The sequence below is a fragment of the Triplophysa rosa genome, linkage group LG4 (genome assembly GCF_024868665.1).
Source record: "Triplophysa rosa linkage group LG4, Trosa_1v2, whole genome shotgun sequence".
NCBI classification, from domain to species: Eukaryota; Metazoa; Chordata; class Actinopteri; order Cypriniformes; family Nemacheilidae; genus Triplophysa; species Triplophysa rosa.
Genome location: NC_079893.1, coordinates 4,941,552 through 4,969,495, shown reverse-complemented (window position 1 = coordinate 4,969,495; position 27,944 = coordinate 4,941,552). Strand labels below are relative to the sequence as shown.

Here is a 27,944-nt window from a genome sequence, read left to right as displayed (position 1 = left end):
TTGATATCAAACATTTCATTTAAATGTCTGATATGTAAAATAAATAGTTGGATTTATGCAAAATTGTTTATTCCCTTTAAATTTCACATTCTGTTTACTTACATGCAAAATATATTCAAAAAGAGAAACATTGTGAATTACAAATGTGCAGACATATTGTGCAATACAATGAGAGTTAGACCTTTTAATAAGTGTCCAACATGTACAACAAGTTAACAAACACTTAAGAAAGGAATGACGATTGTAGACTGAAAACATTAAATCTTAATTTTCTCATTTAATTAATCATTTAAATCATGCCAAGTGTAATATTGCAAGCAAAAAAGTATTAGTGCAATTTCCTTTATGGCAAGGTATGATTTTTATAAACTGCAATGAAAAAACAATGGTTTTAGTTAGTTTAAAATTATTTATCATATTTTTGTTTTTATTTCTAAATTTTTATAGAATTACCAGTTCAATACGACTTGCGCTGCAGTTGCATAAAGCGATAGTAATCAGCTTTCCTTGTTTTGCCAATATTATCTGATGCGTTCAATTGAGTTGATAAGCAAAACTGTGCACATTATATGTGTGCAAACTGAATATTGTACTTGCTGTTTGCATTTAAGTTTTAGTTTTCCTGCAAAAACACCAATCCAAAACACTTGGTTTACACATTGCATTGAATTTTATTATATCCATTACTCGCATGCGCTTTCAAAAACAAATAAATTAAGAAAAATATTGTGTCCTTGCAATCATTTACAAGCTGTTCTTACAATCATAGTTATTCTCACGCTATTACTGATATAATTATTGAGATGCAGATTAAATAGTCATCAATCTACAGTACAGTACATTACATTATTACATTACATCTTAATCACCTTTTGTTAATTTCTATGAAGCAAGACTGCAGTTGAACACCCACCCCTTTGGGAGTGTCGGATATTGTTACAATTTCTTTTTGTGTTAAGTAAATGTGAACATATTTAACAGTCACTTATACTGACACCAAGATCTAAATGTACAGTATATAGCCACTAGTTAAATAACCATTGTACAAATAAAACCTGCAATAAAGATTTTTCTCGTGTTGTTTAAGAAATCTAAACACAGTTACACTTGTTAAAGCTAAAGTGTGACATTTCTGTGCTCAGAATTGAAAAAAGAACAATTAAAAAAAAAAGGGTTTCAGAACAATCCCCTGTCCACCATTGGTCAGCAAACAGATAGTCCCACCCTAAAATCTTGTGATTGGTTGAGCTATGCGGGGTTGGTCAGGAAGCTCCAAGAAGCAGATGAATGTTTTGATAGCGCCAGTGTCACAGTTTACCCTTTTCTGGGAACTCAACCAACCAATAAGTTACTTATATTTGTTTGCGTATTAAGCTGAAAGAAGACACAATTACAGTACACACTTTGGCTTTAAACATATTCATATCAAAAGCTTTAAATGAAAATCTAGCTTTAAAAACACGTTAAGACATTCACCCGGTTGTGGAAAATAAGGTCCTTTCACACCGAACTGCATCTAGAATTTTGGATCACTATTTTGCTCTGTATGAATTTTGAAAGATGAATAACTCCATTAGTTGCGTCTGCCCTATGCCATGCCATGCCATTGCACTGTTTAATGATTCATGAATCCCCGCAATAAATACACTATCCAATCATGCTGACATCAGATTAACTCTCATTCGAAGAATGAGACATGTGGAAGAGCAAAATGATGCACGTCTTGACAAAACCCAGATGCGTGTGATGACTTTTGTATGACTGTTACGCGTAGTAGGCATACAGGAAGATGTTGACGCACACCAGAATGATGGCATTGACGCAGCAGAAGCGAGACCAGAATGGGTCCTCTTTGATGCCATGAATTATGGGAGGCGGAGTCCCGGCTGCAAGTCGTCCGGGTCGAGGACTGCAGAACCCGGCTGTGCGAACGCACTTACCCCTGCGTGCAGACTCGCATCCTGTTCGCATAAAATAAACAAGAGGACAATTTTATAGCACTAATAGCACACCACAGACTGTAAAAAATGAAGAACAATCAAATTGCCATTATATTATTTTACATCTTGACTAGTCATTCATTATTGCAATGAAATTGAAATAGCTTAAAGGGGTAGTTCACCTTCAAAATGAAAATTCTGTCATCATTTACTCACCCTCTTGTCATTTCAAACCTGTATGACTTTCTTCCGCAGAACCAAGAAGATATTTTGAAGAATGTCATTAACAGCCCCCCATTCAGTTGCATTGGTTACAATAGAAGTGAATGGGGGCTGTGCTGTTCTGTTGCCAACATTTTTCAAAATATCTTCTTTTGTGTTCTGCGGAAGAAAGAAAGTCATACAGGTTTGAAATGACGCGTGTAAATGATGACAGAATTTTCATTTTGAAGGTGAACTACTCCTTTCAATTATTTTGATAAGTTGTAAAAACATGTTGCCATGCATGACTCATTGATCACATTTTTTTTTTACAGTGCATTTTACAACATCATATTGTTTTTGAACACTTATGCCGCATATAACAAATGATTGTGGACCTCTTCTTAGAACAAATCTAACTTTGTTGGGATAATTTTGCAATTATTAACCAACTGGTTCTAAGGTCAGTGTAGGTTTAAGTCAGTTCGCCTCACATTTACACATATAACAAATCAAATTTACTATACACACACTAAATTCACTAAGTCTGACAACCAGAAAGTGTCCACATATTCTCTGAATGTTTAACCGCATTTATGTGCTTTATTAATGAGATTTTTTTTATGTAAGCGACTGAGTGGACAAAACCAGAAATTGCTTTGAAACTGAATGAGACGGCATCTTACATTACAACAATGATTGAAACAAATGAAACATCTATTTTTAAACACAGTATCGCAGTATAGAAAAACCACATTAAGTCAAGATATTATTGCCTTATGCAGCGAGCTTTCACACATTCAAAACTACAAGAAAAAAATTAATTGTATTTTTGCACTTCCTTGTTTGTTTGTTCTCACGCATATAAAACGTTTTTGTTTTGTCAACTGATACATGTAGATGTAGAACACAACCACACCCCGATGAATAGGGCAGAAAAATCCTCCTGAGATCTATCACCAGCAGTAAAGTCCTCTCACACCTCATGCTCACATACAGGAAGCAGGATTAGTGTGTGTGTGTTTACGCCACATACCTTCAGTCCTGCGGCTCAGCGTGGATACTTTCTGTAGAGCTATTTCTCTTTCACTGGTGTTGCTCAAAGTCCACCAGGTCAGATTATGTGTCTGAAACATAAAAATAAAACAAAGGCCATTTTATACAGACAACACACGGTTGCCTTTAGATTTAAAACGTGTGCACATTTAAAGGGGTCATATGACACGGCTAAAACGAATATCATGGTTTGTTTTAGTTGTAATGCAATGTGTATACACGATTTAAGGTTCAAAAACGCCGTATTTTCCACATACCGTGCATGTTTGTATCTCCTCTTTGCCCCGCCTCTCTGAAACGCGCAGATTTTTTACAAAGCTCATCGCTCTGAAAAGCGAGGTGTGCTATGATTGGCCAGTTAACCAGTGCGTAGTGATTGGTCGAATACTGCAAGCGTGTGACGGAAATGTAACGCCTCTTACCATATTTGGAACATCAGGTTCCAATACAATTGTGCTGACAGTAGGTACGCCCACCTTACTTGCGTATACATTTGGGCGGTCTTAGTCAAGTCATACCACGAACTGACGTAGATTTGTGGGGGTGTGGTTACACGAGGCGTTTCAGGCAGGTCTGGGTGAGCATTCGCTTTTAGATAGAATGCATCTTTTGTTCCGACACTTTCATTTTTGCAATTTTACGTGTCTAATACATGCATGGGTAACTTATAACCAGTGTTGGGTAAGTTACTCTGAAAAAGTAATTAATTACTAGTTACTAATTACATATTGAATAGTGTAATTAGATTACTGTACAAAATACTCTCTCCAAGAGGATAGACATGAAACGGCTCTTTTAATTCATTCAAATAAATAATATAAAACTACATAAAGTATTATTATTAATTACAAATGTGAGAATTATACATTAAAGCACGGATTTTAAAGTTAGACTTTGAATTTTGATGTCAATTCCTCTTCTGCACACACACATATTACACAAAGTATTTAGTTTAATTACATCAAAAGTAACTGTAATTAAATTACAGAAAAAATAAGAGTAATCCCTTACTTTACTTTTTCAAGGGAAAGGTAATTAAATTACAGTAACTAATTACTTAGTAACTAGTTACACCCAACACTGCTTATAACACACCAAAGACACAGAAAAACACGTATTCGCGCCATATGACCCCTTTAAAGAAATGAAAAGAATATGTTTCCTATATGCAACTTTTGTGAGTCCTATCAAAACCAAACTTACATTGCATTGCAAATGATTGAGAAAAGCATACTAACCACATGAAATTAACATGTGCAAAAAACATGTGATCACATGTGAAACATAAATCGTAATGTAAATTTTCATGTAAAAACTCATGAAACCCCATGTGCAACATGTTATCCACATGCGATCACGTTTTTCGCATGTCACCACGTTTCAGATGTGATCCCATGGGTTTCACATTTAATTCCATGGATTTTTATTTAGAAACGTACATGGTAATAACACAATAGTTCCAAAAGGACACGTTTCACATGTGTTTTTTGTATGTAAAATTGCTATATATATTGTGGTTTTTCTGCAGAGTACAGTATTTATCATTTGCACAGTATGTAAATAATATTCTGTGTTTTCTACGGTATATATTTCATAATATCTCTACTTTCTGTATTAAACCTGCTTTGCAAATGCATAATGCAAAATTGTGATTGAAATAAATTCAATTTTGCATGGAATCTGCCAAATGTTGATATTACTATAAAAGTAACTAGTAATAATAAGATTTCTATTGGATTGGTTTGACCACACCGAGTAGATGTTTTATAAAAAGTACTGTGTGTTACAGAAAAGAGCATTATTGTACCTGTTCCTCAGTGGGTGGTGGCGTAAGTAGACTAATCACCACAACCACAACAGCAGTAAGAGCGCAGAGAATGATGGCGAAGTGCAGGTAATGTACCCTCCTCAGAACAGCAGGTGCAGGGTCGAACACACCGCAGCGAGGAGGAGGGAATGCAAATTCTAGGACCATCCGTGTCAATCCCACCGCTAAACCCACCATCAAGCCCCAGAATGCTCCCTACGTAGACAATACATATCAGCACACCTCCCGTTAAGGAACAGTCCAACCAAAAATCATGCAACCATATAATTTGTATTTCTTTATGAAACACAGAAGGAGATGTTTTGCATAAGGTCTACATTAATGTTTGCATTCAATAAACGCACAGATCCAAAAAACATCTTTAAAGTGTTTTATGACCAAAGTGCATAGACGGATATTAAGGGGGTTAGTTCACTCGGTGGAACACAAAACATATTTTGTGAAAAGTCTCAGCGGTTTTGTGATCGGGTTTGATGGCAGCGACACCGTTGGTTCTCGCTTGGAACGGCACGGGGGTGATGGCAGAATTTTTATTTTTGGATGAACTTTTACATTCTCGGTAGCATGTTCCCTTGTTCAGTGACACACTAATTCCAGTGTTCCTTTCTGCAAGTGTGCTTTATTTTATTTGAATGAACAGATGTCCTAATTATTGTTTTTTCTCTAACTGCAACATTCACTCCGGTATCTGAGAAGACACACTTGAATAAGTATCTAAGCCGAGCCCGACCACAAACATTCCTGGCACGATATGCTTCTTATTTGCTTATTCAACATACTTAAGGGAGGAGCACATGCTGAAATTCCCTTGAAAAGCAGAGAATTCTTCTAAATTGTCATGGTGTCATCTGAGGTTTCTGGTGTACGAGATTTCAGCCAAATGTAAAAAACAGCAGAATTAGAATGACGTATGTTAAAAAAGTCATTTTTGCACACACGCACATTCACTCAAACGCACAGGTTTGCGTGGGTACTTTCACTGTAATGATTTATGTTTTTTCCAAAAGAATGTCACCCAAGCAGTTCACATTTGTTTCAGAGGAGCTTCCTTTTCTCTGCAGGGCAATATGAACTTTCACAACATCAAGCCCACAAACGGTTAGTTCGCACAGTTCCGAAGACAAACATTTAGAGCGATTATATGCTTATCTGAGATCTCATCGGCTAAACTGAGTATTTCCTATATGGGGGGCGAGGATAGCTTTCCAGTTAAGGATCCTTCAGGGGAAAATTGTTCAAATCAACACAGCCCCTCCCTCCCTTCCAATTGAAATGTTTTTGTTCGACAGGTTTCTATTTTTTTACCAGTTTATTAGCTAACCTGTGCCAGACTATTGACGGGAGTATTGAATGCAAACAGACAGTCTACGGCCACTCTCAGAATAAAATTGTGAAAAAAACATCCAAGAACTGAACTGGATTTCAGTGACAAACGATTTGTACGATGTTGCTATGTGTTAAAGTGGACGGCTGCTAACTTACATTGAAAAAGCAGGAAGAGTTACATGACAAATTTACATTTTTATATTTGGCAGACGCTTTTATCCAAAGTGCATTTCCCGGGTTTAAACCCATGACGTTCAAGAAGAAACACATATGAATACTTTAAGTCGGGCGATTTAAAAAAAAAAAACACTGAAAAGTGATTTTACAATATAGTAGCTAGGTTTCCATTACAGATTTGTATGAAATCGTATGCGATATTTTCTAAATGTCGATAAAAAATGACGGCATTTCCATTAAACGACGTTATGCGACTGAAACATATATATATATATATAGTATATATATAGTGACGATTAGTCATTCTTGCTCAACTTTTTTGGGGTTTTACGGTGGGTTGCGAACCGACTTTGGCGGTGCGTACCACCACATACTAACCCCAACCATACCGCGCCATCTTAAAAGAATCATGTGACGTTTTCGTATGTCACGTGACTTGTAAATGCGACAAAAACTGTTTCCATTGCAGTTTTGTGAAATATTCCTTGATCGAATTGCCTGAATTAACACCTCATGCGAGCGTCAAAACTTTTCTTCGATATATGGGATTTTTTTGCAAAATGGACGTGTTTCAATTTCAGTGCAAATTCAGTTTGCGCAATTCGAAGGGAAATCGAAACGCCGCTGTTGATTATAAAACGTAGAAAGTAAATACAAAGAGATGAAATGCTAAGCATTTTCCTTCATCTACGTGTATGTCTTATGCACAAATTCTCTCTTTCTCTGCATTTATATTGATTTCCATGAAACATCTCAAATAAACACTACGTACTGGTTTTCCCACAATATCAATACTGTTACAGTAAATAAAGGTTTTCAGAATACAATGGAATAAAAACAATTATACAACAGACAAAACAATACAACACTGGAAAAGCCCAGATGCAGCGACTTGTTTTTCTGGGTAATTAACCCACAGCAAAAGAAAAACCTTGTTGAACAACGTACTGTATACTGCCTAGAAGTATCTAGTTAATCTATGTTCAGTAAACGGCTAAAGCTCGACTCAAAATACTGAAGAGAACAATTTTAATAATAGGATTTTAGATATCAGATTTACTATAACCTATGTTTTTCTGCCAAATCTGCACAGAATTGCTAGAAACATCTGCAGATTTTATATGGGCGTCATGCCTGAACCTATCACGGCTAATTCATAAATCACAGGTCCTTGAAGCATAACACTCAACACAACGTTACAATAAAACAGTCTCTGACATGCTCTGCCACAGATCTCTGATATCACTTTCTGTCACGTGGCCCCGCCCACAACTAGTGACATTCTTCATGCTGCAACTCTGTCACGTCAATCCGTGCATGTTTTGTGTCGGCTGTGCACGTCAATCAATCATCATGTGAGTCTAAAAACAATACGACCGCCTATGTGCGACATGAAATGTGTACACTATTAGTAAAATCATTTTAAATACATAAATTTAACCATCAATCGCAATAAGCTGTGACCGGCCTTGAATGCAATTCTGTCTATCTATCACCTACAAGTGTAAGTTATGCTGTCTTGTTCTGTCATTTAGACATACAGACAGGCACTTTGTCTTTTTGCACGGACAAAACACACACCTTAACCGGAGCATACAAATACCCAGGGCCAGACATTCCACATTCACTTGAAGGGAGCTTCTTTGAATGCATGTGACTCTGAATGTCTGTATTCAAATACACACCCTGTGTTAGGCCCCGGATTTCAGTGTGTTTTTGCGTGCAGAGAAGTGAAAAATATTTTGTATTACCGCTTCATTGGTTCGTTTCCAGAAAATAGCCATTACAAATATGGCCGTCACAGGAGGGGCCAGGTAGCTGGTCACCGACTGGATGTAGACGTAAAGCTGACCGCTGTTGGCGCTCTGAAGAATCGGGATCCAAACCACGCTTATCACCACCAGAATAACAGTCACTATTCTGAGAGAACAAATACAAACACACTGTATTATAATCTGAGTTTTCAGTAACATCCTGCCCTCAGCAGGATACATTTGCAATCTTATTTCCATGAATCACTTTAATTTGGCTATGCTTCACAAATCATACTCTTAAAGCATCAATTCACATCACAGGCAAAGTGGCATAAAACAGTGCAATATTACATTTTTAACAATAATATATAAATTTTAACAATTTATGTTAGGACATTAGAATAATTGATATAATTCATTTAATCTAAATGTTCAGTCTACTCCCTTGCCAACGTGTTTGAGCTCATACAACACACTGATGCTGTACCTTGAATAACCACACCACATTAATTGATGGTTTTAAGTGACTCATTTTAACAGCGAGCGCACAGACACGATCACACATAAACACCTGCCAACCAGCAGCAGTTCCTTCTCGCTAGCACCTCTACGATATTTCTTCCAAATGTCCATGGTGAAGAGGGTGCTACTGCTGTTGAAGATGGAGGTCAGTGATGACATCAGGGCAGCCATCATGACAGCTATCATTAACCCCCGGAGACCTGGAACGAACATTTACAAGTAAAATATTTCTTAGGATTGACAACAGATACATATTGAGTAAAAGAACGAATTATTGCGAACACACACACACATACATAAAGATTCACATTACCGCTTGGCATGAGTTCGATGACCAGTTTTGGGAAAGCGATGTTGGAACATCCCACCTCTGCCCCACACACCTTTAGACACTCCTCAGGGTCAACACAGGCCACTATGTCTGAATACAAAAATATACGAGGGCTTACAAAGGGTACTGTAAGTATTCCGACGATGTCATATTAGTGATGGTATAATATACTAGTATCAAGGGTTTTATATACAGTAACTACTATATTTGACTTATCTATGATATATACCATGATACTAAATAACTGCCATATTTATTTACCACAGCATTTACTAGTTTACACAACTACGCACGCAGTTAGTATCTTTTTTTCCAGTATAACGAATTCAAAGTATTCAGTATTAGTACTGTGGTGAAGTATTAAAGGCATTTGAAGTATTAAAGTATCAAAGTATTGTAGGTCGAAGTATCAAAGCATTGTAAGTATTGCAGCGTCAAGTAGTGTAGTTAGTATCAATATCAAAGTATTTTAAGCAGTGTGGTTTGCAAGTATTTTAATTATGAATTCAAACTATTGTAAGTGGAGTAAGTGATGGCGGCGGTAATTGTTCTTTCTATCTCTAAGATAAATGTAAATGAAACTTGCTTTGATATTCTGTTATCTACTGCAGTTGCGATAACACACTGCCCTGCTGTAAACCAAAGCCTGCAAACATCATTACTCTGCCGCAAAGTCTGGGGGAAATAGGAAGTTGTCTGCGTTTCACTTTCTTCCCGGACACCCCGCCCCAAACCATCCGGCGCACACGTAACTGTTGACTCAACACACCAGTCTATTCGACCGGCGTGCCGCGTCATGCGCTCGTGCCTCTTCCTCTTTCTCAACAGCTTCACCGAACTGGGTCAAACTAACACAAAAGCCTCGAAGTCGCGTTACAATTCGATTTTATTTCAATTACAGGACGAACATGGAAGAAGTTGTGAAAGTTTTGTCTGCGCCGCGTCGGTCTGTCGATCATCCAACAACTTTCGGTCTGCTCGCGATACCAGACAGTGTGTGGACTTTCTGAGCCGAAGATCTCGATTTGGATCCAGTGTGTGTGCGTGTGTGTGTGTGTGTGTTTGCCCCTCCCGGTCAGGTGACTAAGGTGTGTCTAATCGCAAGAGATGCTTTTGTTCTCATCTACCTGCCGGTGAATTGAAAGCTGATCTCCAGTGCGGCGGTAAACGGCGTTTATAGTGAAGCAGCACTCCGGCTCCTGGGGACAAAATGATCAAGTAACTTCGTTTCAATCGTTCGTATATTTGTTTAACAATATCGCCGTTATTAATACGCGTAACTGAGCTTTTTTATGCCAAACTTACCGCTGAGCACAAGCAGACAGATCAAACGTCTCACTTTTACCATGGAAACGCTTTATCGCAACCGCAGGGGGGGTTATTTAGGCTATAGGCCCGTTAACTGAGGAAACAAACTTTTCTTACTTTTTTGTGTAAAATAGCAACACCATAAAGGAATCCGCTTTTTTTTTTAACTCGTTTGGATTTTAAATCGCACCATGGCTCTCTCTCAAGTCCAGTGTCTCGATGACAATCACGTAAACTGGCGTGTAAACGAATCCAAACCGGAGTTCTTTTACAGCGAGGACCAGCGGCTCGCGCTCGAGGCGTTCATCACCAAAGGACGTGATGCGTTTGACAGTTACGTGAAAGAGCGCGAGCTGCGTCCGTTCCTCTCTGAGCCGGAGCTCGAGCATCTCCGCAGGATTATCGAAGATTACAAACCCGGTTCCGAGCATCAAAAAACGGATGGTACGACGGACGGAGAAGACGGCGCCGTGTCATTGCAGTACTGGCCGGACCTCTCGGATATCTCCATACCGAATTTGGACCTCGGATGGCCCGACTGCAATTCGTATCGCGGGGTGACGCGTGTACACGTGTACACGCAGCCGCCGTCGGACGGACATACGCATATCAAAGAGGTGGTGAGAAAGGCCATCGCGCAAGCACAAAAGGTCAGTCGGCTTTCAATAACTGGAAAAACTTGAACAGGCCAAATGTGTGACCTGTTGAACAAAACCAATATAAATTCTAGTGGTTTCCATTACAAATAGCCTACCTTCAGCTGTTTTCCGTTAAAACTATCAACAAACCCAGATTATTTATGTAGTGCGTTTTGGACGTTTTTCCAGTGGAGTTAAATGTTGTTCTTTTGGTTCACCAGATAACATCCCGACAATAGAACCCAATACATTACCAGTAGAGACCATTATAGTTTCTAATAAAACCTATACAATTTCCATTATAACTACTAAATCCATTATAATTTCTGTGATGTTTATATTGTTTTTTTTCAGGAGTCTGCCCCAACAACCTTACAAACTATTACCAATATAAGTTAATAAGCAAATGTTTTTAAATCAGGAATCATTGAATCATTTGAGCTGTCTATATAGGTTACTGGAGATTGTTGCTGTCACAAGCTCTACAGATTTAGTGTATTGGTTACTGGGATCTTTAAATAAAGCCCAAGTACAAAGATGGACTTGTAAGAATCCGAGAATAAAAGCTTCTTTGTGGGATTCAGCAAGTTTCCCCTGTGGCATCAGGGTTTGTGCAGAGGAAGTAAAACATATTTGCATAGGATTAAGCTCAATGTTATAATTAGATAATATGATAGTACATCCAACATTCTTTTTTAGAGCGAACCAAAAATCTGACCAAAAACTTTCTAAAAGTCACTGAATTGACATCCTGATATGTGTATACTTTAATAATACTTAAGCTTTTAAGCAGTTTGATGTTGAATATTGAACATCCATCTCAATGTCTGTTGTACTTACAGCCCAAGGCAGACACGGCGACAACTGACAATATGGCTAAATAAACAAAAACTATACAGGCCTATCGGTTAATGATGAGCTATGAGCTGTCTTTAAAAAACAAAGTAAAAACGGATTTGGATTTCCAAAACTGCTCTCCATCTTCATCTGTCCATCATTAATACCCTTTACATTTCATAATGTCAGCTGGTTTTTTAACCTACTCATTTGTCCTGTCAGAACATGCCAAAGCTTCACCGCTCTGGCCCATGACACATACCATCGTAAAGTCTCTCCCACCCCCTCTCTGCTAAAAAACACATTCACTTTCAAATACTCAGTCAATCAAACGAAATCCCTTTATCTGTAGATATTTCACACAATGGCTGATTATAATGTAACGGAGGTTGTAATGGGAGCAGTACAAGAAGCGTAGGGTGTGTATGAGTTGTTTTGTAGCTGCATCATCACGATGTCTATTTGATAAAGAGAATATACACAATGCTTACAATAGAACAGTAAGTTAGAAGAACACTGTTGTGACTTGTATTTTAACTTACAATATTATTTTAACAATATGTTACTGTAAAAGTAAATGTATTTTCTTGTTGAATTTTGTAAAGCTTTCCATTGTAAAATTATATTATATACCTTTAACTTTGATTTTTTTTCTTTTTTGTTAAACTTTTTACAGTTATATGCCTTGTTTGTGTACACAACCTTCTATATGGTCTATATTGGATTGGCCAACATATGCATTTGTGTTTTTTTTGTTTGCAGATGATTGCGGTGGTAATGGATGTTTTCACAGACGTCGACATTTTTAAGGACCTAATAGAGGTTGGATTTAAAAAGAAAGTTGCAATATATATTATTATAGATCACACAGCTGTACAGAACTTCCTACACATGTGCGAGAGAGCAAATATGCACAGAGGACATCTCAACGTGAGTTAAGCACCTGCACATATTCATGTCTGTTTTGTAGCGTTTCTGAATATTTGATTGGTTAAAAATGTGGTTTATTCGTTTTTAGAATCTGCGGGTACGATGCATCGGCGGTGCGGAATTTTACACTCGCTCGGCTCAGAGGGTCTTTGGGTCTTTGGGTTCGAGATTCATGTTTGTGGATGGAGACCGTGCTGTTTCTGGATCATACAGGTTTGTGTTGAAATGCAGGCTAATCCCACAAGACATCTGCTTTGTGTGGCTGTAGGGTGATTCTTTTCAAAATATACATGCGCACACACCCACACACACATACAGTATATACTGTGTACATGTAAATATATACACACTGTATGTAGAACCTCTTCAGCACGGCCCATTTTGGATGCCTCAACATTTTGGCACGCCCATTTAATGTCATCAGCTGATGATTCAAAAATGATCCCATCATTTACACACATAGGGTAAATTAGCAGTGCTGTACATGAAAAACTTTTTTTCCTGCTACACTGAGTCCATATGATTTTAGAGCCCTGTGATTTCCGCGATCTGGAAATAGGGAGGGGCTATCCGGCTTTTTCAATATGTCACCTGCTTGTCTTGCGTGAATGTGAATGAGCTGCACAGTTTTACGCATTACAACACGTGTGTGACGCTCGTGCATTTGTCTGCGTCTCTCTATGAGGACATCAACACATGAACTCCATCTCCACAGCCGATCTGAGAGTTTATTTCATAAGAACTTCACTGTTAGAGAAAAGATATTGTCAACCACACACTCTTTGCGACGACCCGTCAAAATAAAAAAAGTCTGGTAAATTTGATCATCCAGATTAAAAACACTGTACTGTATTATAATATTTACTATAATAATTTGTAGTATTTTAGCAGTAAATTGATACTATAAACACTAGAGTATACTTATATTTATTAAACAAATATTTTATATATATAGTATAAAATAATATATCAAAAACATCATTGTATCTGCAAAAGGAGGAATTTTACTGCAGTTTACCATTGAAAATAATATAATAGTATACTACAGTATGTGGACAAATATATCATTATTGTATTAAGTTAAAGAATGGAAAACACAGAACTCAGAAAAATTAAAAAGGAACTTGGGAAAAACTAAATTATATGGCCCTAATTTACCCAACTGTAACATTGTCCTTCATCCGTTACCTGCCTATTTATGTGATAAACTACACATAAATATGTTTATGTGTATATTTTTCCTAATATAACAGATGTTTTATACTTGTAATACAACTGTTTGGCCTGTGCTACAAAACTTTAAACAGCTGTAGCACCAGTGCTGTGTGCAAAAAAAGTTTATGTACAGCCCTGTATGAGGTATAGGTAAATTATGAATCTTTTTGAGTATGAACTATCTCTATAATTCATGTGTATTAAATAGACATTGAAAATGTGCAGTGCATCTTTTAATTATGCTCAGAATATTTAGATTACATTCATCATAAACATGACTTTAATACTGAGGTGACAGTATTAAACAAGATAAATAAATGCTAAGACTAAAGCACATTTATATAATAGAATTTAAAAATGGCAACTTCACTGTACATGTTGTTTTTTTGTTTCTGACTTTTTTTAGTTTTACATGGACCGCCTCTCGTTTGGACCGCAACGTCATTACAGTCCTGACAGGACAAGCTGTTGAAACCTTTGACAAGCAGTTCCGTGAGCTATACTTGAACTCCCATGGGGTCAACCTATCCAAGGTTCCAATGGTGGACCTTCCGGAGCCTGAGCCTACCATAGTTACGGTCCCTCCCCCTGTATCTGTGACTGTTGCAAGAAAGCTAATTAACCCTAAATATGCATTGGTAAATGTAGACGCAGCGAGCAAAACTTCTTCAGACAAGGCTAGTGTCAAAAACAGCAGCGAGCAGAATCCTATGGCCCCTGTTCCTAAGCCCCATCGTGAGGTAACCGAAAAACCAAAAAAACACCCGGGACTTGAAGGCTTGCTCAAGGCAGATCTCATTCCTTACTTGCCAACCTGGCCTGAGCCAGACCCATCCAGTGACGTTATTGGGTTTATTAATATCAGAGACACAAGTAAACCAGCACCTGTGCATTTAATGCGTTCGCAAATGTTCGAAACATCACAAGCGATCCGCTTCAAAGACCCTTTCACCGCCCCACCTGAGGATCCGCTACCGGAAAAGGCAATTCCCCATCTTAAGAAAACACAAGAGGTCAAAAAAGATGCTGTCGATGCAAACGTTGAATCAATTAACCATCCCCCAAAAGATGACCAGCCAAATACCCACCCTGCGGTAAACTTACAGCCAGAGACTAACTACAACAGCAACCATCAAGATGTACCAGTTCACGTATCCAATTCTCCAAACACCCAAATCCAGCACAATGACCCCAAACCCAACCCTCCTCCACAAGAGCACCAGCCCAACCCTAAACCGATGAATTCCTCTTGTGAGAACCAACAAGCTTTACAGCAACCCGTGCCCAAACCACGCACCTTGCAGGTGGTGGTTAATAAGGCGGAGGGAACTAAAGATGAAAAAATCACTTTAGTCAGACGGGAGGAGAAGCAGATGGTAAACCCAAAGGTTACGCACAGGGACACTCATGACAACGATGCTGACAGCATGGCTGTGACTTGTGCGCATTCATTGAAGGATAAAGATGAGACTTCAACAACATCAGATGAATACTTTGAGTGCACCGACTCGGACACGGCTAGTCCTACCGACATTCTCCCTAATGGAAGGATGACCGGTTCCGGTCGTGTTGACCGAAGTCCTGACTCTCTTAACGTAATGGCCCGGTTCTCTCAATCCATGCTGGACTTGCGATCAGACGATGAACAAAGTACTGTTGAGAAGAACCTACTGAACGCACAAAACGTGGAAAAAGCACAGGTAGGACTTTGGTTCATTATGTCTATCTGTGTGTGTGTGTGTGTGTGTGTGTGTGTGTGTGTGTGTGTGTGACTGAATGTGAAAGTGGTTTTTATCAGATCTGGCTCAACACTTCTAGTCCATAAACCTGGGCGTGTCTCAAATAGATGAAAAGAAGTCAGGCGTGTGTCATGGAACGCAATGGGGTGTGTTGTTATGCGTTTCCGGGATTCTGTTGACATTTACAGCACGTCTGAACCTGCTGTCAGAGCTACACGTATGGGGGTGGCAGGAGGGTGCTGGGCAAAATGTAAATATGGTTACGTATCAGTCGAGAACAGGGTAGGCTGCCTCGATTTAGGGGAATTTTTCCATGCTAGCAGCCAACCAAAGGCGGCTACAACAACAATTTCCTGAATTTTAAGTTCTCAGGAAATTATGGCACAGCCCTCTAATGTTTGTCTTTTATTGCAGTCCTTGACGTTTTTTTTAATAAAATGCTTAAATTGAGTTGACTTGAGTTACTTCTGAACAAGGGCTGAAAATAAGTATTTCAAGCATAATACTACCTTGTAAGAAAATCCAGTTAAAATCAGTTTAAAGGAATGGTTCACCCAAATATGGATATTCTCTCAATTTTACAATACAATTTTTTGAGAACATTAACATTTTTAAATAATTTATTGATCGATATGTCTTATATCCAGTGGAAACATACAGATCAGTACAGTAAAATCAAATATAGTGGTATGTAGATGACTTCCATGAAACTAATTGTTTCTTGCGTGTCTAATGACTACTTGTCATATGTGTGTTTCATCACAAAACATAAAAAAGATTTAAAATTATTGACATGCAAAAAAGGCTGGGTTATTTTCAACCAAGCACTGGGCCAATGAGGTCTGAACCCAACTGTTGGGTTGTAAATTAACCTATGCTGGGTTGTTTCAATCCAAAATGATACATTTTTGTATCATTTTGGCTAATATAAACCAACAGTTGGGTTCATCCCTTTTTGACCCAACACTGGGTTGAAAATAACCCAGAATTTTTTAGAGCTATGGTAATATGAAGGTATTGTGATATAAAAGAAAGGATATCGCCTAGATAGTAAATTTTAAGAGAATTTTCATATTTGCGTGAACTATTCCTTCAAGGTTGTGGCTGGTTTTACATGGTTACTAGCTAATCCAAGCTGGTCCAGTATGGTTTCAATGTGGTCCCCACTCACTGGTTGGTCAGATCCTAAACAGGTACACCATCCTGGTCAAGCTGGCTAAATCTGATAGAACCCACCTTGGACCAGCAACAAACAAGCTACCATGTTCCCAAAACCACCTTTAACCTATGATCTGGTTTTTCTGTAACCTGAAAGGTTTAAAAGGGACAAAAGATGACATTGAATTGGGTTTTTGGAGCCCTAGAGGATACAGGAGCTGTGGAGTGTGTGTAGTACCTGGGTAGAGGGCCCTGCTGATCATGCCAGGTAGGATTATGAAGATCATGGGGAGCATCTTGAGATAGCTGGCAAAGATGGATGCTCCTTTGGCGTGACTAAGATTCTTGGCTGACAGAGATCTCTGCACGATTACCTGTTGAGTCACATTGTCCACCAACATTATTATCAGTCGTGGCCCTTTCATGTTTAAGCATAACTATTAAAGAAAAAACAAGACAAATTATAGCATGAACGATTGACAGCATAAAATTAAAGACTCATTCGGTTGATTGACGCGTAAAACGACTATTGAAAAAGATTTGTTATACTTTCTCTTTCCACATGTACCTTCAGCTTTATCGAACTGTCTCCAGGTCACCTGTTCGAGACATCTACGGCCGAGCCAAAGTGGTGAATACTAAACCTGGAGCCTTCCATACACCCCCCAATAGCAGCGGGCATGTGATCGGGGGTCACAGGTACTGGCAGGGGAAGATGTATGACCCTGAACTCCCCTCAAGTGGATTACGACAGCAAAACCTGAATCGTACTGGCCGGTCCCCTCAAAGACACAACCCTGCCTATGGGATCGAACGACTCCAATCGACGGTTTTACAGAGGAAATCTCATTCGCCTCAGAGACCGGTTGAGACTCACACACCATTAGGAATCTCCTTTTCTAAACTTGCCAGCTTCAAACACCTTCGGGGGAAGGTTTCAGTAAACCCGGCTGGTTTTCCTTTGAGGGATCATTTGTCACGGGGGCACAATGACATTTAACTGATTTAACAACTTTGTATTGAGTACAAAGGCATGAATGTGCAATGATGTAGCGACCAATCTCCATTAATACAGACTTGAAACCGGAGTCAAACTGGATGTTTAAACTAATACAGTGTTACGGCAATAAAATAAACACTGAACTTATTAGCTGGACTGTATATTTCTGTAAGGCAATGAGAGATGCACAATTATCTATTACAAACAGCCTTAATCTTTTGTTTATGTACCTTATGAATAATGAGGACTGGAATTTTGTGCGGACTGGAATTTGGTGGTGGATTTGTGACTGTGGTGATGGCAATTTTGCATTTACCTCTTTTATTGGCTAATAGTTTCTTAGATTAAAAAAAGTGAAATGCTGCCCAACACAGTAAACCCAATATTGTGTGTCCACTAGGGGTTGCACTGACTAACCGATTATTCCAAGATGCACTGGCCAAATGTATTTGTAATATACAAATTAAAATCACATTCAACACATTATGAATTAATCACACTGATGTATGATGTTTGAGTTTTTACAGTGTTCACATTAGCCAAAATTCTTGCGAATCACTCTGAAACCGATCATTATTGGGAAATAGTTTTTTTGCATCATTCATTACAATCCAATGTCAACATGCTGTCTTGCATCATCTCAATTCTTCCACTAACACTGTATGCCGTCAGACTGCCGATGTAGCATGGCATATGTTGAACGCTGATGGCCGACTACTTGACTACTTTCTTTTCTAGTATTCGACTAGTAACAAATTAGTCGTGCAAGCCCTAGTGTCTGTGGTTGTTTTTTTCTGTCAATTTAATTGCACAGAATGGTTCGATTTTGTATTTGAGTTTTTTTTTTTTAGAGTTTTGTAATTTCCTACAATATTACAGATTTTCTTTACCTGCCAAAGAGGTATTGGAAAATTTCTAAGGATGTGATGTGCACTGTAAACTATGGAAAGTGTTACAAATACAGTCTTCTAAATGACATCTCAAGCGTTTGCTTTTAAATTTGCATTATTTCACTCCTGATTGAGTGAATTACTATAATCTTTACTGCAAAATACTTGAATTTTTAAGGTGAACTTTCAAATGAATGCAGATGCATTAGCTTTATTAATATAGACCCCATATTTCATTGGTTGTGAAATAAAACAACACTGTGAGGGATAGACGTACTGTCCTTTTAGAAGGTTGTGCTGTAATGTTCTTTGGTTGTCGACAGATTAGGAAAAACACATTTCCCCCCCAAAAAAATTAGATAACATTCGTTGTCGTAACTATATGTAACTATACATATACATTTCTCACAGGCACAGCCTTGTTTTACGTTACATTGCCTACGGTAAAATAAATTCTGGTTTTGTAGATGTTTCCCAGAAGGCCTCTACCTCTGTATCTCAAGCTATGCAACTCGCAATGCAAGGTATGTTCGCAATGCTGTTCTTTGCGTGAGACTCTTGACATTTTGTGGATGGTTGGTACATTACTATTTTTATGTGAGTGTTTACGCGTACCTGATCAGTGCACCAGTACCATGTTGCCAGAATGGTTAAGCCCAGTGTCATGCCTGGCCAGGGTAAGTCTCCATGAACAGGGTCTCTGAACAGGTGCATGGCATCAGCCCTGGGCAGGTGACATGTCGTGTTCGGAATGATCTTCGATGGCACAGCTTTCAGATACACACTCTCCAGGTTACTGTAGCCTCCAATCTTATTGAAAGCTGCAACAGGTACAGAGATACATATCAGATAAATCTACTCCAAAGTTGGGTAAAATTTTTGGGTGTAGCACATGTCTTTTTGTAATAGCAATAAAACAACAATGTGGTTTTCTTGAATTACAAGAAAGGAATGTACGTTTTGAGTTTATCCAATTAAAAAATATATTTAAAATCTTGACTTGTTTGAGCTGTTTATGTAATGTGTCTCACATTGCTTGTGTTTGAGGTGGTTAGGATTCTGTAAATAGCTTTGCGCATTTAGGGTTTTTCCACATTCTCAAACAAATTAGGCTAGCTATGCAGATTCTAAGTTTGGAAATAAAAGTGTCCTAGAATAAAAGCTCTCTTCCATATAAAAGTAAAATGTTGTAACTTATCCAAAGTTGCTTTGTACACCCGTGGTATCACGTGAGTAATTCGACTTTAGCTGCACTCCGCAGATCTAATGTTATAAGGCACCGCGAGAGAATGCTTTAGAATCGCTGTCGCGGTAACGTTACTTTGATATCAAACGCCGCTCGGTGCGTGCAGCGCGAGATGAAGTTCAGTTGGCTCGTTTTGCTTCGCGTAAAATCTGAAAAAGTTCATTTAATCGGCTGTAATTGTACGCCGTTGTCGAGCAGTTTGTCTTGAGAGTACAGGTCAGGAAAATCGCTGAAGGAACAGGTAAGTTAAACGTTCATTTCCGGTCTAACGTTTTATTTAAATGCAGTGATAAATCGCACCTCACGAATTGTCACTAGAATCTATATAAATATCGGTATTTTAAGAATTATTTTGCGTATTTGTTTAGGTGAACTGGTAAACCTTGTTTTTCCGACGTTGCAGCAGTCCGTGTTATTATTTTAGTTATTTCTGCCATATAAGTTACTGTATATATAAAACACTTTGATTACTCATCAACAGGCAATATACCAAAATTTATTTTTACAAATTTATTAGAAAGACCCTGCTGAATAAAACAATAGAACTATCTGTTAAATTCTAATGGGTTTATTGGTTATGAGAATTGTAGTTGTCATTTATGAGAATTGTATTGGTTTAATGAAAGCTATATTGGTTTATACTGGCTGTGTGTTGGTTTCTAGGTGGGGTGTTATCCGTTGGATGGGAACCAATAGAACGCTATTGAATATTACTGGAATAAAGCCTAAAACACACTAGGAAACTTGTTTTATTTATAAACAACTGATGCTTCTTAATGCTTTTTAAGATGGAAACCTTTATAGTTTGTATTGATTTTTACACCCCAGCAGTAAACTGCCACCTACAATGCAAGGTATGATACATATTTATTTGCATTTTGTTAAAAATATTTGGTAATATATATATGACATCCCTGCTGAAAAAAACAATAGAAGCCATTAAAGAAATTATAATGGTTTTATTGGTTTTAAAGGGATTTGTATTGATTTTAATGGAAACTGTAATGGTTCTACTGGTATGTGATGGATTCTATTGGTGGGATGTTAAATCCTACTGGAATAATGCCCAAAACACACTACAAAAAGGCATTTTTTAATGGAAAAATCTCATGGTTCATAATGGTATTTTATTGTAAACCATTAGAATTTCTGTAATGGTTTCTGTTGGGGTTCTATTGTTTTTTTCAGCAGGGAGCCCTGCTGAAAAAAAAAACCCATAGAAACCTAATAGAAACCATTACAGAAATTCCAATGGTTTCCATTAAAACACCATTATGAACCATTAGCTTTTTCCATTAAAACCATTACAAAATGCCTTTTTGTAGTGTGTTTTGGGCATTATTCCAGTAGGATTTAACATACCACCAGTAGAATCCATCACATACCAGTAGAACCATTACAGTTTCCATTTAAACCAATACAAATCCCTTTAAAACTAATAAAACCATTATAACTTCTTTAATGGTTTCTATTGATTTTTTCAGCAGGATTAACAGCTGACTGGAGAATAAGAGAAGACTTGAGACCGGCTGACCTGTGATGGTGAGGATGACTGCTCCAATGATCATGACAAACGTCTGAAGAGTATCGGTGTAGATTACAGCAGCCAAGCCACCTGGAAAAACCGAGGACTTAAATGGGTATTGCTCAACTTTCTAATGAAGTTTAATAAAATCTGAGTCATCGAGGTCAACCCCGAATCAGCACAGAGGAGTGAATACGGTAAGATCAGAGCCACAGATTAAGCAATTATGTACTTATCCTGGAATCAATCATTGTAGTCTATAATTATTACTGCAGAAATGATCTGTTAGTGAACCACTTTGCTTTTGTGGGAAAGTTTTCAAAAGCAATTCAGTAAACGTTTTATTTCGTGCTTGAGGGCACAATGATTGTTTGACATCTATAAACTGATCGTCTTTAAGAATTGTTACAAATTTTTATTAGTACTTTATTATGTTGAATAAAGGGACAAAATACTAATTTAGAAGGTACTTCTCTTTGAAGTGGCTTTTAAATAAGAAAAACGTTTCTGTAAAAACATGAACAGAATTTGCCCATTTTCTTTAGTGAAGTAACGAAAATAGCTTTAATTTAAAAATTCTTTCAGTTTTACTGTCAAATAATGAAACACTTGAAATCAATAAAGATCAACTAATGTTGTGTCAGTACAGCATTACATTTAAGTTGTAGTAGTGTCTCGAAATGAATGCGTTTATAAACAGTAGCATATAGCGACACTGTTAAAGTGCTAGTTTACCTGAAACTTCATGTCATTATTATTCTGTATGCCTTTGTAAATGCCATTTTATTACAATGCAAGAGAACGTAGGACATGATGGACACTGACAAATACAAACCTGCAATGGTGTAGAGAGCAGTTACCACTAACATGAGCACAGTGGAGAGGTAAAGATTCCAGCCCAAACAAACCTGGACAAACAGAGCTCCAGAATACAGGTCTGTCTGCAAACAGACAAACACATACTGTACACATCACCCAAATGTTATGCTCGGAGGTTGCACTTTTTTCGCTCAGGAGACCTAATCGAGTTCTCGATTATATTTCACTCATTTATACACAATGTCTCAGTTTCTTCCAAAATTGTAACACTTGATGGCACACAATAACATTACTGGGCTATAACATTAATGTGTAAATATACTTTAAAATTGAAGTGCTAAAACATTTTCTTTGCAGCAGTGCCATATAGTCAACAGGGTTTTTCCTGGCTCAAAACGAGGCGGAGTTGGTGCCATCTGATCTTGTGCACACACGCACGTGTAGGCCTACCTACCACGTACCTTTAAGTGGCATAAACAAACTCTTTACAAACAACCTATTGAGAGTTCTAAAAATGAGATGAAAATGACAATATTAAATTAATTAAACCAAACAGAAAAGTTGTTTAAAATCAAAATAGCTTTTGTCATTTTTAGCCCACAAGAGCCAACTGAATTGATCAGTCTTACTCTGGATTCACATCCTGCGTTTTTTTTTGTGGTTCAATGAGCTTTGAATGATTCGCTTATTGTTTAAACAAATCTGTTCAAAAGATTCATTGCAAGTCGTTCTGATCACAGTGTGCATTCTTTTTACACCGTGTCTACACCGGATGCGGCGCAGACACGTCCGGTGTAGACACGTGCTGTGTCCCAATTCGCCTGCTTCTACTATGCCCTTAAAGTATGTACTATTTTTGTAGTATGTAGCAATCCTTATCCTGAACCCTGATCCTTAACTGTCACGAACATCAAAATACAGCTCTTCCTTGCATTTAAGTATTTATTCATTTATTATTTTGTATGTAATGTTTACTCTATACTTATATTTATTAATTTAGCGAAGCATCTTTTCTTAAATTTTATTAATGCAGTGTAGCGTCACTAAACTCCGCCCTCTCGCGCTGAGTTGTGGGTAATATCAGCCGTTAAGTGTCCACGGATTCACACTTCGAATTTTCACCGGGTACTTTGAGAATACTCATTTCAGCATACTATGATTTGGGACATACTAATTATATTTTCGAATACTATTTAGGACGGATAGTATGCGAATTGCGAAGCAGCAACGGTGTGAGGCGAACTCGATGTGTACAGTGTACGTTGTGTAAACGGATTCAACGAGCCATCTACACTTAAAACATTAGACAGAAGAACACCACGTTCATTTAAGAAACATTTTCAAGAAGTTGAACATACGAGAATGCAAAACAAACAATATTCACCTGAACAGCCGCGAAATACTGCTAATAGCGCTCCTAATATAGCTGAGGAAAATAAACATCAACTCTCCAGCGCCTCACTGCGCCACCATAGTGGCATAATGCCGCAACTGCAGTTACAAATGACAGTCTATTGAGTAAATGCAGTGTTTTGTGAGAATTTTGATGAGAGTCGGAGGCGGCACTAAATTTGACGGAGGCGGCCGCCTCCAATTTTTATATGCAGGAAAAGCCCTGGTCAACATTTTGGGTTATTTTGGTAGAAGAACCATTTCTGGCTAACCTTTGTAGTCTACAACCCTTTTCCGTTAATAAAAAAACATTTGTACAATCGAAAGGTTCAAATAAGAAAAGGAACCCTTGAGAAATCTGTATATTTAGGAGTATAGTTTAGATATTTTGGTCTTGGACATTATGAAGTTTATGTTGAAGTCAGCTTTTTGTTTGCAGATTTCGGTATCATCTGGTCTGAGCACAGTTCGAGACATTGAGAGTCTTTATTCTGAAAGACTTAAACTGATGCCTCCATTCAATTTGTATTCAGTTGCTTCGTTTTTTTTTCATGTAGGAGAGAATTAAGATACCGAATAGAGTGCTGTTGGTGTTGCCAGGGCATTTTCATGTGCTTTGGTGGTCTAGTGCATTGCTATGTGGTTGCTGGGCATTCTGGGTGGTTGCTAAGATGTTCTGGAAAATTGCTTAAAGCCCCCAAAAAGTATATAAAGTCCATCCCCACGTGTTCTAGTCCTTAAATATGCTTTATATTACTTCGATTTTTCATTCATAGAGCCAATATTATCCACTTAGCATAAACCCAATTAAGTCTAATAAAGTAGTAGCGCTCTTGAGTAAGGTGTCAAAGTACTTAGTTGATCAAATGTCTTATCCCATATAACAAGGCAATGTTCTTCTGTATGTCTATGTGTGTGTGTGTAGTGTACAGTGAAAAACAGATGTTGAAACAGAGCTAAACACCACTTTCTTTCACAACGTGACATTCCTTGGAAACAGAAACATGCCAGCTATGTGAAAAGACATGTCGAGTGAAGCCTTTTGTCAGATTAGTGTCTGTCTTGTTCTTTGTAGATTTAAGAGAATTACTCTGAAAGTGAACATGTCTTTGTTTTTTACATGCTTACTGAGATCTTTGTGAACACAGACAGCAACAAACTAAGAGCTGACAAGTACGTGCGAATTCTCTCTCCTCCAAACCTCCGACCCAAATATTCTGGCATTGTGACAATCTGTTTGAGAGAAAGAGAGAGAGAGAGAGGAAGTGGAGAGGGAATGCCACGATCTAAGCAAATTAACAGGCAAATCAGAGAAAGTAGAACATGTGGCGTGTGTGTATATGGGATTGAGAGAGACTAGTCTTTGGTATGTGGGGCAGCGTTAAACATCGTGTCTCAATTATTAACATATTTATAAATTCAGCTGATATTGTTGGTAAAAACAGTGGCTTTGTTGTTTTTATCTCACCCCAGAAGAGACATAAACTGGGACAAAGATCCATGCAAGAGCCAACAGGACATACGTTGCCTAATGGAGAGATAGAGAGGGGTGTTAACACGTTGCAAAAATTCATTTCTTAATCAGTATCCTGCTAAAACAGTAGGTTTTTCAAAACAGGGTTTTGCGAGTACTCGTGATGAATATGTTTATGGACATATGAAATCCACTTAACCTATCAAATGGCTTTTTTGAAGTACATTCCTTGGTTTAATATTTTGTTAGGATACGTTTACATTAAAGTCTGGTTTCCTTTTGCGTTTTGTCTGAAATTAGTGAGGTGTATGCAAGTACAAAGTGCAAAATACCCATTAATGTTTATTTTCATTTTATTTTTGACATGTTTTTACTTTTTACTTGCATACAAGTTACTAAAATCCACGAGACACAAGCAAGCACAAGACAAAAGCTTCTTTTCGAGGGAAAACGTAGAATTAAGGCACAAACTGATCCTCTGGCTCCCCCTACTGCGCACACGCATAAGAACATTGTCATGGTGACTTGTTAAAGTTCCAATAGTGACAAATAATTATTTTGGGAAAAAACAAAATGATGACACTCACATTCCATTCAAAACCGGCCACAGCGATTCCCCCGGCGGCCCCCGTACCAGCCAGACCGATGAATAATCCAGAACCCTCACTGCTGGCAAACAGAGATGCCCCAATCTGCACCCATTCACATTGCACAGTAGTGTGACTAAACTAATATTGTACATGATACAGGATTGAAGGGCTAATAATTAAATCAATCATAACATTTTAAACTTCAATGCAGTACGAACCACATCACAGACAAGTCGTCGATGTGATATTCCAGGCAACATTGTGTTATACTTCATCTAAACCTAAAGCTTCAGCTCTGCATATTCCCGTACAAATATGCGTGCAGCCTTTACGACTTAAAGTGATAGTTCACCCTAAAATGGAAATTCTATCATCATTCACTCTTGTCATTTCAAACCTGTATGACTTTCTTTCTTCCGCAGAACACAAAAAGGATATTTTGAAGAATGTTGCTAACCGGCACCCATTCACTTGCATTGGTTTCCTGTCCATAAAATAGAAGAGAATGGGTGCCGGCGCTGTTCGGTTACCAACTTCCTTTAAAATAACTTTTACTGCAGAACACAAAAGATAGAAAGTCAAACGGATTTGTAATGACAGGAGGGTTAATAAACGATGAAAGAATTTTCATTTTTGAGTGAACTCTGCCTTTAATATTGAGTTTTGAATGATCACAACGTGATATTTACTTTATTTATATACATTAGGTGTAAAATAATGCATGGTAGCACTTTATTTTACACTCCTGTTCTACATATACTTGCTTTGTATTGTAGTTGTGTATTTAATTCAGTCCTGAACTTTAAACCTAACCCATATTCGGTTAAGGTTGGAGTTATATTAATTTGTATTTTTTTTTGAGTAAGTAAATCGTGAGGTGTATTTTAAATGTGAGGAAGTATATACGTTGTAAGTGCATGTTGTGTAAAATAAAGTGTAACCAAAATGGTGCAGAAATGTTGTCCGCATTCCGACCGTTGTCTATATTCACTTTTATTGCGTCACTCAAAAATAAAAAAAATGCCGTAATTCACGTTGTCACATTAAACACATTTGTTTATAAATGTATCCAAATTCTTTGTGAAATAGTAGCATGCTACATTTACTTTTTCATTAACTAGTGTTTACTAGGTCAGTGAGCATTCATTACTATGAGTGTTGTGCAAATGTTTGTCTGATCTGCACTTACCGGCCACCAAGCCATGTCCCTACCGGCCAGGAAATATCCACTGAGTGTGTTTCTGCTCACTCTGCAAGATGACTGAAACACACACACGCGCAGCAGTTTGGCCAAAATATAAAATAATTTAATTTCTTAACTACTAAGTTTAGTGTTAACTGTTAGATAGTACCTCATAACCAAACACCTGTTTGATCCCAGTTAACCTCCACTTTAATCTATGCAATTAATGATAATATATTGTAAAGTTCAACCCATTGTGTAAACATACAATCATGTTCATTTAAATACTTTTAATAATAATAATAATAATAATGTTTAAGACAACCAACACCCAAACACGCACACACACACAGGCCTCACCCATATCCCAACTGCGACGTTCAATAAGAAATACGCTCCGATCACGATGATATCAGATACGCTAAACGACTGAGAGAGTGCGAAAAATTTGGTGGTGGAGTTGGATGCCATGTCCAGCCTACACGTACGCTACACACAGACTAAGACAACAGGACAGTGAGGGATGAGAAGACACAGAGCGTTCTGGTCAGTCAGCTCCGTGTGTGAATTGATGATTAAACGCATCAGTTTAATGAAGCAAACTTGCACCTTCGTGTAAACAACAGGCCAGATGAGAGACTTCCTTGAAGGCCGACCCTGCTGCTTGTAGTTTCGGAGGCTTACAAACACACACCTGCGTGCATAAGCGAACACACACGACCGGACGCACTGGCACACATATAATATGAGAGCAGAGATGTGTTAGCTGACAAACCTAATGTGACTAAAGGAGTCTAAAAAACATCCCTAGACACACTTAAAGTGAATCATTTACTTCAACACGCACTGGTGCTACCCATTAACA

At 37.9% G+C, this 27,944-nt stretch overlaps 2 protein-coding genes across 3 annotated transcripts; one reads left to right on the top strand and one right to left on the bottom strand.

Annotated features, from left to right (window-relative positions):
• Positions 1 to 61: 61 nt before the first annotated feature.
• slc5a10 (solute carrier family 5 member 10) lies at positions 62 to 27,550 on the bottom strand. The gene is made up of 15 exons (XM_057331009.1): positions 27,440 to 27,550; positions 27,086 to 27,157; positions 25,894 to 25,998; positions 25,301 to 25,360; positions 24,961 to 25,065; positions 22,457 to 22,562; positions 21,631 to 21,711; positions 19,466 to 19,671; positions 17,199 to 17,334; positions 9,118 to 9,225; positions 8,854 to 9,004; positions 8,280 to 8,448; positions 5,005 to 5,220; positions 3,178 to 3,268; positions 62 to 1,961 (listed from the first exon to the last, which is right to left on the bottom strand). The coding sequence occupies exons 1-15, from the start codon at positions 27,548 to 27,550 to the stop codon at positions 1,765 to 1,767; spliced, it is 1,914 nt and encodes a 637-aa protein (XP_057186992.1). The 3' UTR covers positions 62 to 1,764.
• LOC130552620 (protein FAM83G) lies at positions 9,757 to 19,344 on the top strand. Of its 2 annotated transcripts, none has more exons than XM_057331007.1 (5): positions 9,757 to 11,093; positions 12,681 to 12,848; positions 12,937 to 13,061; positions 14,470 to 15,763; positions 17,555 to 17,728. In XM_057331007.1, exons 1-5 carry the CDS (start codon positions 10,635 to 10,637, stop codon positions 17,600 to 17,602), a joined length of 2,094 nt encoding a protein of 697 aa, XP_057186990.1. In that variant the 5' UTR covers positions 9,757 to 10,634; the 3' UTR covers positions 17,603 to 17,728. The 2 variants fall into 2 exon arrangements, with proteins under 2 accessions (XP_057186990.1, XP_057186989.1); XM_057331006.1 differs by having other exon boundaries at positions 9,765 to 11,093; positions 17,535 to 19,344.
• Positions 27,551 to 27,944: the final 394 nt, after the last annotated feature.